The 12,872-nt window shown below is 37.4% G+C and overlaps 2 protein-coding genes across 2 annotated transcripts in view; one reads left to right on the top strand and one right to left on the bottom strand.

Moving 5' to 3' along the window:
• Nucleotides 1–1,031: 1,031 nt before the first annotated feature.
• Nucleotides 1,032–4,518, bottom strand: LOC128549666 (cholinesterase 1-like). The gene is made up of 3 exons (XM_053526867.1): nucleotides 4,493–4,518; nucleotides 1,743–3,242; nucleotides 1,032–1,263 (listed from the first exon to the last, which is right to left on the bottom strand). The coding sequence occupies exons 1-3, from the start codon at nucleotides 4,516–4,518 to the stop codon at nucleotides 1,032–1,034; spliced, it is 1,758 nt and encodes a 585-aa protein (XP_053382842.1).
• Nucleotides 4,519–6,636: 2,118 nt separating this feature from the next.
• The window catches only part of LOC123564428 (G patch domain-containing protein 11-like), a 33,857-nt gene continuing 27,621 nt past the window's right edge, over nucleotides 6,637–12,872 (top strand). Inside the window, 1 exon segment of the mRNA XM_045358003.2 lies at nucleotides 6,637–6,772. Within this exon segment, the coding sequence (XP_045213938.2) occupies nucleotides 6,726–6,772 (47 nt within the window). The 5' untranslated portion in view covers nucleotides 6,637–6,725.

Here is a 12,872-nt window from a genome sequence, read left to right as displayed (position 1 = left end):
CTACTTTCTCTGGAACTGCATTGTATCAACACCTGGACTATATTATGGTCCTCTTCCAAAGTTGCACATTCTCTAATATGTTTAAGCTATGAAACTCAGGTGAGCGATCTAGGGTCATCATGACCCTCTTGTATGACTTGATATTATATTCTATCAAGCGTTTTCAGGGCACGGGGGAAGGTGTCAAATAACGTTGACATCAATCTTGTATTTCTTTGTTTTACATTTTGTAGACAGCGATACATGTAGGTCTGTTATTCTTAACTGTCTTCCCAAACAGAACCGCCCAGGTACATACACAGAATTTGGAGATACATGTATGTGCGACACAGTCTTTTTTGTATGATGGATCAAGAGTGTGAAGCACAAAAATGCTGAAAACATCAGATAAACAGTTGTTTATGTCCACGCTTAACTTGCCCAGCGGACTTCATGTTTGAAGATAGGATGGAATAAAAGTTTGAAACACAGATCATAGTAATCGCATCGTGGCTTCTATGACTCCTTTGTTTTGGAGTTTTATTACAAGAAACAATATGCAATATCGTAAACTTTGGCCATATTGGTCAAATTCAAACCCTGAGAGAGAAGATATTAAGAATGAAATAGTGTCTGTATTTTGTTAATTGATAACTCAAAACTCGATATGAAAAAGGTCAGTTGCGTGTCATTGTCAGACTGATAAAGTACAGAAAAGGAGACTGTTTTTGTTTTATTCTTTATTCTACGACAACCATTGAAAGAGTAGCATCAGGATGAAACTGGCATTTAAAGATGACAACAATGATACAGAAAAAACATTCTTGTATATGCTTACGGTTTTTGCATATGTACATGCACACAGAAAATGCCATACACAAGCTTGTCATTTTAATACTGATTACAATACATGTATTCTGTTTTACCAGTAATTGTCTCGGAACTTTCTGCTTCTATAAAATTACTAAATTACTATTTTCGTGAAGTAATGTTCCTAAATAACATGTATTTTGTGATTATACATAATGTTAAATTGCCCACAGCTCGAAGATTCATCCAACTATAATAGGTATACCTAAACCCGTTTCGTGATGAACATTTGAATCTGTCATTTCAAGAGCATGCATCTGTGGTTCGAGTTCAAGCCAAAACGAGGCTCTGGCACCAAATAGGTTTTGTGAGACAGACGATTTGTTCTCATCAATCATCAGGAAGCGTTTAGTTTCGAGATTGTACTCTGGCCAAACTATAGACTCTGGGACGGTGACTGGAAAATTTGGGTTTCTGAAATTGTACAAAAGCATACCATGTACGAATACTTAAAAATATCTTCGAAATTCTTATTAACTGCAATGGAAATCTCTCGAATGAAAAACATGTAGCAAACAACAGCTTTATTTTCAAAATATGATTCCTTTTAATTTCTGCACGGACAAGATCCTTTTAATTTCTGCACGGACAAGAAAGTTCAAAAATGACAATGAAGAATACAGAAAGTAGAAAGAAATATTTCCACGTAGTTCCGATTGTTTATAGATGCCGCAAGTTATCTGATTCGTGATTAGTTCCAGTAATTTCCAAGTACTATTTCAGGAGTATTTAAACAAGAAACAATGAAATATTGAAGTATATTTGTATAAAACGATAACCATTTCATATAAAGACCGATCTACTTATAACCAAGAAAAAATGGACATCTTTAACTTAAGCAGAGCTCAGCTGTATAAATGATATTTCGAACGCAATCGCTTAGCAAACCTTACCCTGTTTTGGCAAAGTTACTCCACATTATCATCATATTTGTGGAAATTTGTTTTTCATTGTCCGGAACATTATTTCGGAATCCCATTCCATCCGCCATCAAATCCGGAAAACCAAAAACGAACGGTAACTCATCTCCGTGGTTGGCTCCCTGTACCCATGCCGGGGATTTGTTGAAAGTAGCCCGCACGTGGAACTCGTACAGAAACGATTTAGACTTTGCTGGAGTATGAGCATGCGCTCTTATACTAGATAAAATCGGCATAAAGAAATTATAGTCACCAGAAAATTCTAAGAATTTCTGTCTTGTGTAATTGTCATTATGTAAATCTCTCCAGTCTGTGTACACAAATGCTACCATATCCTTAATCAGTTTACTAGTGTTTCCTCGGTAATCATTGAAATACATTGGGATATAAAAGTTATTGAAAAAGTCTCTAGGTATACCTTGGCTAAAGCTTTTGTTAATCTGGCTGACCATATATGGTTGTATCGCTAACAATGTTACAAATGCACCATCATTGTTGTTAACGCCAGCCATATAATCCAAGTCTTTAAACATATCGATTCCAGAAACAAACATCTGATCTTGAGAACGTCTAATGAAGTCATTGTCATAGTTTGGAACCCATTCAGCCCTAAATACAGTGTCATCCTGAGACCCCACGCGACTGTTGTTAACAACAGCCATAGCGTCAAGGTGCTGCAAACAATCCACAGCAAGGTCAAGATCAGGATCTGTACAGCCGAGTTTATCAGCCAACATTCTTGCGTATTTCTTTGGATTTGGTTGGTAAGCCCAGGGGCACAATGGGCTGCCACTTTCTGTGATAAGACGCTGAAAAAGACCTTTGTTTCCTGGATATAATGCCTGAAAGAGAACGCTTGAACCCCCTGCAGACTCTCCAAATATAGTAACGCGGTTTGGATCCCCTCCGAAGTCGGCGATATTGTCATGAACCCATTTGATTGCCAATTGCTGATCCCATAATCCCGCATTTCCGGGGTACTTGCTACTCCCTGTACTGAGAAATCCTAGGGAAGTTATTCTGTAATTTACCGTCACTACAATTACATCCCCAACAAGTGTTAAATTTTCTCCAGAATACATTTTGCTCTGGCCAATCACGTATGCTCCACCATAGATCCATACCATCACAGCATAATTTCCATGGCTACCAGGTGACTTTGCATGTTCTGGTGTGAACACATTCAAAGAAAGACAATCTTCGTCCACATACGGGTATCCAGGGACCCATCCCATCATCATGAACAAGTCCTGGGGACAAGCAGGACCGAAATCAGAGGCGTTGTATGGGCTCTGAAGGTTCGCTTTTGGCACGGGTTTCCTGAATCTTCTGTTACCCGTAGGCGGCTCGGCATATGGAATTCCATGAAATGTATTAACTATCCCAGTCTTCCCATTAAATGAAGTTTGAACCTGTCTACCAATAACTGTCCCAAGACGGGTCTGGAGAGAGATTTCACCTGCGAAACTCGTCCTGAAACAGCACAGTCCAAATACTATTATTATGTTTTGAACGATCATTGTTATCAGCCGATGAATATTGTTATTTGTATATAAATGGAATAAAAGTATGTTGCACACATTTGGTCACTACAAAATTCGGACTGAATTTATATGTAACCAAACTGGAACAAACTGATAAAGGTCAAGACATATGTGGCGATTTTCACATCGTATATACAGCAAAGGTTAAATTCTAGATTTTATTCGAAACTGTAAACACTGCACTCCGTTACCATTAAAAATAACATTATCATATTTACATACCTTTAACTTCACAAGATTCGTAGGAGGTATAATTACATTTCCTAACCTATACCGTGAAATGCAATATCACTGTTTCTTGCCAGCAGGACAGCTCGAAAGTGACTTACAAACAGCATGTAATGTTACTTTATTATATACCTATATACATTCTGTAAAAAATCGGCTTGTATTTCACAAGTGAATATGAACAAGCAGAAAAAAAATCCGTATTGTACCTTTTGTAGTGTATGTTGCTGGAGTACTTTCATTAATGTCCAGATAAACAAAACAACAAACAAAATGGTGGAGGTATATAATTAAAGGGTCATTATAGCAGTAGCTAGACTCTAGTCTGGGATTTTGTATTCGGCTTTCGTGGATTTTGCACGCCTCGTGAGATCCGATCTGGCAAAAATCCACTCGAGCCGAATACAGCATCACAGATCGAGCTACTATTATAATTAACCTAATATACTAGTGCAGATGATTTATTTAATCAAATGTCACAATAAGTAATAAATTCTTTTGACGGATTTTTCAACGCAACCAGTGTAATAACTTCAGAATTGAAAAAAAAAACACACACACGCACGCACGCACGCACGCGCGCGCGCGCGCACACACACACATTTAATTAGGTTTCATAAAAACTCATCGTAGCTGTTTGATTGTACAAAGACATAACGCCACGAAGTGAAATTTGTATATACTAGTGGTTCCTATAGGTTAGCATACGTTTTTATGAAGCATTGTTGCTGTCGTTACACGATCGAGAATGATAACTAGAAAATAATAAAAACTACTGTTATATTTCAAGATCACAATAACAATTGTATATACATGCATTTGTTTTAACATGGATTATTACCATATTGTGATGTCTAGAGTGACAGAAAAAGACCTCGAAAATCACCATTTTGGTACCCTAAAACAAAATTTAGTATATGACTTCCGCTCAGTTCATGAGGGGTGTTGTACATCTCATCACTCGAATCTGCTGTCATTTTACTTGGACGCTTCAGAATGATTTTATTAACTATCACAACAGAAATGATGGGTTGTATGGAAAGCTTTTAGAACATGGTTGAAGCATGGTTATTATCCCTGGTCCTTACGGTTTCTTCGTAAAAGAGTTTGCTTCTTTATGATATGAATAACTACCAAAACAGCATTGCAATCGTTGAGACTGTAAAAAAGGTACCCTTTACTGGGCGTAGTGTTATTATTTCTGATCCTTTGGGATAATTTCGTTGTAAAATAGTTTCCGACCAAACAGGTGCTGGGGGATGAGGCGTTAATTGCTTTTCAAATTTCATCAGGCTTAGTCAAACCGAGTCTAGGGCTGTTTTGTTCGGATGTTCTATAGCTTTGTTCCTGATTACCGTATCAACCTTTCCAGGCACACACTAGTAGACCTATGTTAAACCTAATAACCGTTCAGTTAATTTTATCTGCCGGAGTGGATGATACGTTGACATGAAAATTCATCGTTGGGGAAAACCATAAGATTTAATAAGACATCAGCTGACATATTGCCTACAATTACAAACTATCTTTAAAATAATCATGATCATATAAATCCTTTATGAAGTAAATCTATCTGAAAATCTTAAGCTATGTGTAAAGATTATCATGATGTTAAAGATAATGTTTTCTGTAAAACGTGTTTTCTTTTCTTTTTTGGCAAGTATTCGTGGACTTTTAAAATCTACTTTGAGTGAAAAACCTGGTGTTTCAGTCACGTACTATAACAGTCGCAGCGGACTTATACCACCGGTAGAAATTTGATCAATTCTTTAAGAAAACAAAAAGCGAACAACAACAACAACAAAAAAAAAAAAACACAACAAACAAACAAAAACAAAAAAAAAACAACTAGTAAAACATATTTAGTAATCATACTGGCCTTTGCTATAAAAACTAAAGTATGTTTGAATACAGGTAATAGCTACACTGAAGAAGACAGTTTATCTACACTCGGGTTATGTATTAGAAACTTGGTAGTGGTTGTGCTTGGAAATGGAGAAAAACAGCCATAGAAATAGGACCTGCAGTCAAAACATTTAAGTGCTTGAATCATTGTGTAATGAACATAAGGACTGTAGAGCTTTCGAGCGATCCTATTTTAGAAACAGATAAAAACCAGTCATACCTCAACCCAGTAATTTGCACCTGGGTTGACTTAGGCAATCGTGGTAAAATGTCTTTCAATGACACATCGCATTGGGAGTAGCTAGGATCCTAACACCGGGGCTTTCAGTCACCTCCCTAGGAAAGCTCGACCATCGGGTCCATACGGTATGCTTAATATTAACGTATTTTCACCAGCCGTAAATTTACAATTAAAATTACAAGTACTTACTGTAACTTACGTTAGATTTTGATTCATAGATGATCATTTGCCAAGTCATGCCCTCATGTTACAAGTAAGGTGTGTTGGCAAGGGGCGATCCAAGTGGGGATGGGAAGAGGACAGCCTTGCACAGATGTCCATGATATTCCACAAAATGACTTTGACAACCACTTTATAATACTCCATACGTTGTACTTGAATATACTTACTTATTAGTATCTACTCTGTAAGATATTTTCATTTTTTCTGCGAACAAAAAACAAAAACAAGCAAAAAAAAAAACAAAAAAAAAACCCCAAAAAACAACAACAAGTAGTAATTTTAAAACACATTAAAGTAATCATACTGGCCTTTGCTATAAAAACATAATTTATAGGGCGTAGATTTCTAGTTTCTGCACCAGTAGGTGCACATTTAAAAATCGATTGAACAAACATTTGGTGGGTCTGTCCATAAAATTTAAGGCCAGTTGCTATCAGTGACTTTGAGACATTATAGTGACTATGAATGAGTTTATATGAGTAAGACGTATGTGAATGGTACAGCAGTTTGGGAGAACACAGAAGGAAAGGTCCGACTTTATATAGGCCTATTGGCCTCTACAACAGTATGAAATATGAACAGTATTGGTAGTTAAAATCTGGGAGAGAAGGGAAGAGAGCGCGAGTTCGTATTTTCTAACAAAAGATGCGTTAAAAACAGTCAAGGACAACTGGACCGGATACCGAATAAATAAAAAATGAAAAGTTATCTCCCTTTTATTAGAAAAAATTGCCGCGACCGCCAGGGGTCATTAGTTGTACAAATCCGCAAATCAGGGGAAAAGCCTGCATATACCCAGTGCCACGCTAAAGTAAAATGTCTGAGGAAGAAGACTATATGTCTGACGCTTTTTTACAGAAAATGTAAGGTATACTTGGTGTTGAGTTTCTATTTGTAGTCGTAAGAAGTTCCTGTTTTTAGGAAGTATCACTGTTAGCGGTTGGTGTATTATTCGGATATTTTTTTTGCAGTCGTGGGCACAAGGTATCCGAGCTTAGAACTCCACGTGGCTGGTGCAGTGTACATGTCCATAGAACAGACCACAAGCTTTGTCTCACTGCTCATCTTTCTGTATCAATACTGTCATTTATTCAGAGTCGGTCAACATGAGTCAGTCTATAAGATTCATCATGATCTGGTTGCTATCCCAATCGTAGATTACCAGACCCCAATGACCCGATGTGTCCGCTATGGCCATTCTCTAAGTTATAGGTTAATTACTGGAACCACTGACTAATTACAAGTTTTCTTATTTTCCGAGAACAGTGTACAATTGGAACCAACCCCCCCCCCCCCCCCCCCAATGTCGCCCACCTCCCTACCCTAGAGCAGTTCAGTGCTGCAGTTTGCAGCCTTGAACATACCTGGCCCTAGTTATCCTGCAAACTCAAGTTTTAACCTTTTAATATCACCAAAGTTATTTTTAGTTTCTTCCACTCTAAATTTTTATCACTATATATTCTTTCTCTTTTTATGCCCCCGAAGGGAGGCATATAGAGTGGTGGAACCTATGCTCGCGGTATTCCTATGCTCGCGGTATTTCGATAAATATGCTCTCTGCAGAAACACTGATAAAAATATTTCATCATGCTATGTTCAACACCGACCAGTGGTGAAATGCCTTTACAACAAACGTAGCGAAGTCGCGCGTGCCGCTCACGTGACGTATACAGCAGCCGATACATTTTACGCAATCTGTATCCTTCGCACAAATCTCACACAAATATGTCAAAATCACTAAACTAAAGTTAGTTTTTTAGAAATCATGCATTACATTCAGATATAAGATACATTTAAGAGCAAGATGTGATGAATGTGACGCCTGGCTACACTACGAGTGCCTTTCGAAACATGAAAAGATCGATGTTGATCTTAGCATTTTGACAAAGTCCAAATGGTTCTTTCTGAGATGTAGGGAGGAGTAAATTTCCTACACACAAAAGAAGTGTAGAAAACGTTAGTGAATTAATCACTGTCGTTGTTTGAATCTTTAATACTTGAACATTCTGTTTTTAAATAACATTATGATACGTTTTTAAGCCTTGTTCTAATAGTGACTTCATTTCTGTAAGGGAAATATACACATAGAGGCACATACTAAATTTTATCCTCATTTCTTTTGTTTTTCACATAATAAATGAGTAATGTTCTAAATATTATATTCGCATGTGCTTGTTTGTTCCTTTTTAGCCTGCTGAATTTTTTTTTTCGCCCTTAGTTTAATCGATATAACATACCGCCAGCATAGGTTCCCTTCAGGGCGAATTTTCACCTTTTCACGTATGCCGTGTCGATAGCTCACGAGACGACTAAGTCCCGTGATGACACACATCAACAATATGTTTCGATAAAAGGAGGATAACTTTATGTTTTTGCTTAGGCAAGTCGAAATAATAATTTTTTCTTGCTTCTTAAAAAGATTATATATGTACAAAATACCGCGAGCATAGGTTCCGCCACTCTAGTTTTTGAACAGTCTGTCCGTCTGTCAGTCTGTCCGCAATTTTTGTGTCCGGTCCATATCTTTGTCATCGATGGATGGATTTTCAAATAACTTGGCATGAATGTGTACCACAGTAAGACGACGTGTCGCGTGCAAGACCCAGGTCCGTAGCTCAAAGGTCAAGGTCACACTTAGACATTAAAGGATAGTGCATTGATGGGCGTGTCCGGTCCATATCTTTGTCATCGATGGATGGATTTTCAAATAACTTGGCATGAATGTGTACCACAGTAAGACGACGTGTCACGCGTAAGACCCAGGTCCGTAGCTCAAAGGTCAAGGTCACACTTAGACATTAAAGGATAGTGCATTGATGGGCGTGTCCGGTCCATATCTTTGTCATGGATGGATGGATTTTCAAATAACTTGGCATGAATGTGTACCACAGTAAGACGACGTGTCGCGCGCAAGACCCAGGTCCGTAGCTCAAAGGTCAAGGTCACACTTAGACATTAAAGGAAAGTGCATTGATGGGCGTGTCCGGTCCATATCTTTGTCAACCATGGATGGATTTTCAAATAACTTGGCATGAATGTGTACCACAGTAAGACGACATGTCGGGCGCAAGACCCAGGTCTGTAGCTCAAAGGTCAAGGTCACACTTAGACGTTAAAGGTCATTTTTCATGATAGTGCATTGATGGGCGTGTCCGGTCCATATCTTTGTCATTCATGCATGGATTTTAAAATAACTACGCATGAATGTGTGGCACAGTAAGACGACGTGTCGCGCGCAAGACCCAGCTCCGTAGGTCAAAGGTCCTAAACTCTAACATCGGCCATAACTACTCATTCAAAGTGCCATCGGGGGCATATGTCATCCTATGGAGACAGCTCTTGTTGATTTTGACGTGCAAAACGTCTATGTTCCCGCAAGGGGTTTGACGTCAATGGAAGATAGATAGATAGATGACTGCAGTCTAAAAATTGATTCTGATTTTCTGTTGATCAGTTTCAACATTTAAGATTTATAAAAACAGACATCTACATTTCTGATCATGCAACGCAATAATAGGCAACTTAAGTGATAACTGTTCATATCGTACACATTAATTGAGACCTTTTTTCAAACAGTGTACTAAAGCCACTTACCGAGATTTTTTTGTAAATCCTAATTTTCCTGTATTTTCAAATATAATTAAATTTGTATATCCCAGTATTATCCGACACATTTGGTGACAAAATTACATCAAAATCTTGAAATAAACACAGGCACATGGCGGCTTAAGTTCAAAGAAAAGTGAAGATTGGCATTAGTCCTTTGATGTAGGATGAAAGGAAACTCTGTTTGACAGTTTAAATGACATGCGCGGATCAAGCCAATTTTCTCAGAGGGGGTCCGACCGCCCCTCACTTTGAGAAAAGTGTCTCTATACACTAAATATTTTGATGTGTGACATGTTTTTGTGAATGCTACAAGTACAGGGTTGCCAAAAAGCCGACGAGCTAGGGGGGTCCGGGCATGCCCCCCTGGAAAATTTTGAAATTCAGCGCTTCATTTCCTGCATTCTGGGGCATTTTAGGAGCATTTAAGAACACCTTTTCCACTGCAATTTTATATACAATATACCCCTTATTTTCACGTTTTTTGTTTCTTTGAGATAATTAACATAAATATGAATTATGTTAAGGTCGTATGTAGCAGCCACATACACTTTGAATGCGGTCCTAATGTTACCTTTTCGAAAAAACATTTTCGTTCCTTCTTTTCTTTTTTTTTTTTTTTTTGGATTTTCCAGGTGGGGTCTGCACATGAATGTTGTGATGTATATGATGTAATTTGACCTAATTCTACTCGATTTGTGCAATTTGTGTATTAGATAACTAATACACTTTTGATTTAAAAGAACTGAGATGATTTTTATCGATTTACTGTGGAAGTGCTGTGAACTTCGTACCTACCCAAGAAAATCTAAGGGGAACAACTCTGAACTGACCAATAAACTGAAGCCAACATAACACGTTTCAAAAGTGAAAGAAAAATAAAATAGGTCCTTTTCCCAACAACTGATCAGGCAGACAAAATATGACCTACATTTGTTTAAAATCTCTTTGTATTCAATATACAACATGCACACTTTTCTCATGACTTACAGTGACAGTTATTTTATACGTTGTAGTGAGGCCCTTATAGAAAGTTTAGTAGTGCATAAAAATAAAGTAAAATAATGCATAAGTTCCATTAAAGAAATTTTACAACATTAGGAAACGTTATTAAGTTTTGATCTTTTAGCCAAAGTTATTTATTGTTCTCAATGATAATACATTGGTTTACACAAAATTTATATACTGAAATGTAAAATGTATATATCCAACAATGAGAAATTACAAAAAAAGTTAAATTGGTATCAAGTCAGCATGCCCACTCATTTTTAAAGTTGAGGGTACATGTACCCCCTGCTTTTGCAAAATAGGGGTACACTTCAAAATTTGGGGGTACACTACATGGCAGATCTGAAAATTTTCTATTTTTTAAACTACTGAAAATTTGTATATTACATGTTTTTTTTTTTTTTTGTTTGTTTTTTTCATACAGAACTCTCGTGGGTGGGGCATAACAGATGAGATAATTTTAGAAAATGTAAAATGTTTTTCCAAAGTTAAGATAGGAAATTCTGAATCAAAAGACCCCTCCCTATATCATACTAAATCGTCACCTTAGCGCAAAAAGTGAATAAGTCCTTCTTTAAGTCAATGCAGTTATCCACTTCTTGCACTGAGGTGACGAAATATAAATAAGTTTTCAGCAAGTTTCATGTATTCCCAATTTCGTGAACGGAACACGATTCGTCCGAAATAACATACAGTCAACTGAAGACTGGTAAAATTCGTCCATCAATAATAAATGCCCAGATATGCAATGTGTATCAAAGTTGCAGTTAAATATCGAAAAATAAAATACTGTTAACCTTTTGCCGAGTTTATTAGTCTTGGTTGAAAACCAGTTTCGGGGACTATAGGAATGCGCTTTTCCGTCATTCCGTCATTCTGTCATTCCGTCCGTCCGCAATTTCGTGTCCGGTCCATAACTCTTTTATCCATGAAGGGATTTTATTATTACTTGGCACAAAAGTTCCCCATGATGAGACGACGTGTCATGCGCAAAACCCGGACCCCTAGCTTAAAGGTCAAAGTCACAATTGGAGGTCAAAGGTCAACAGGGCTTTTTTCCTGTCCGGTCCATAACTCTCCCATCCATGAAGGGATTTTAATATCACATGGCACAATTGTACCTCATAATAAGATGATGTGTCATGCACAACTTTCAGACCCCTAGCTCAAAGGTCAAGGTCACACTTAGCAGTCAAATGTTAACATGGCATGAACAGGGTCTGTTTCGTGTCTGGTCCATAACTCTTTCATCCATGAAGGGATTTTAATATTACTTGGCAAAAATATTCCCCATGATGAGGCGATGTGTCGTGCGGAAAACCCGCACCCCTAGCTCAAAGGTCAAGGTCACATTTTGAGGTCAAAGGTCAACAGGGTTTTTTTCCTGTCCGGTCTATAACTTTGTGATGCAAAACAGGATTTAAATATCAGTTGGCACAAACATTTCCCTGGATGAGACAACATGTTGTGCGCAAAGCCCCGGCTCTAGGTCTAAGAGGTCAAGGTCATACTTAGAGGTCAAAGGTCAAATTCAAGAATGACTTTGTCTGGAGCATTTCTTCTTTATGCATTGAGGGATTGTAATGTAACTTGGCACAAATGTTCACCACCATGAGACGAATTGTCACACGCCAGAACCAGGTCCCTAGGTCTAAGGTCAAGGTCATACTTAGAGGTTAAAGGTCAAATGCAAGAATGAGTTTGTCCGGAGCATTTCTTCTTCATGCATGGAGGGATTTTGATGATACTTGGTAGAAATGTTCACCACTATGAGGCACACTTTTTTTTAGAATTATGTCCCTTTGTTGTTACTATAAATAGATTATATCGTAACTTTTTTATTACTGGCCGTAGGGAAAAATTGAGACCACTTTTCTGTGGTACAACATGCACGGTACATCCAAATTTTAGGTGTATTTTGATCTATCTCTACCTGGTAAAGAGTTTCTTGTGGACTTAAATTTTATATAATTTATTTTTTTTTTTTTAGGGTTTATTTCACTTTGTTGTTACTATAAATAACTTTTATGATAATTTTTTGTATAATCGACCAAAAAAAAAGTCCAAATGAAAACAACTCGTCATGTCAGCGCAATAACTCAATAAGTGCTTATATAATATATATGCACTTATTGAGTTATTGCGCTGACATGACGAACTGTACGTTTTTATATATGCAAATTTTAATCAAAGTGCTTTGTTATATTATATTGTATATATAGTACAATATTGTTTATACATCATTGACAGATATCAGTTCATTATGTTATACTGCAGTAGAGAAAATTAGGTGCCTTCCAGTAGGGGACTTTGTATTGCATGGCAATACTTCATTCACTTGTTAAAGCT

Source organism: Mercenaria mercenaria, chromosome 2 (genome assembly GCF_021730395.1).
Source record: "Mercenaria mercenaria strain notata chromosome 2, MADL_Memer_1, whole genome shotgun sequence".
In the NCBI taxonomy this organism is placed as follows: Eukaryota; Metazoa; Mollusca; class Bivalvia; order Venerida; family Veneridae; genus Mercenaria; species Mercenaria mercenaria.
This window is presented reverse-complemented; position numbering and strand designations above follow the sequence as displayed.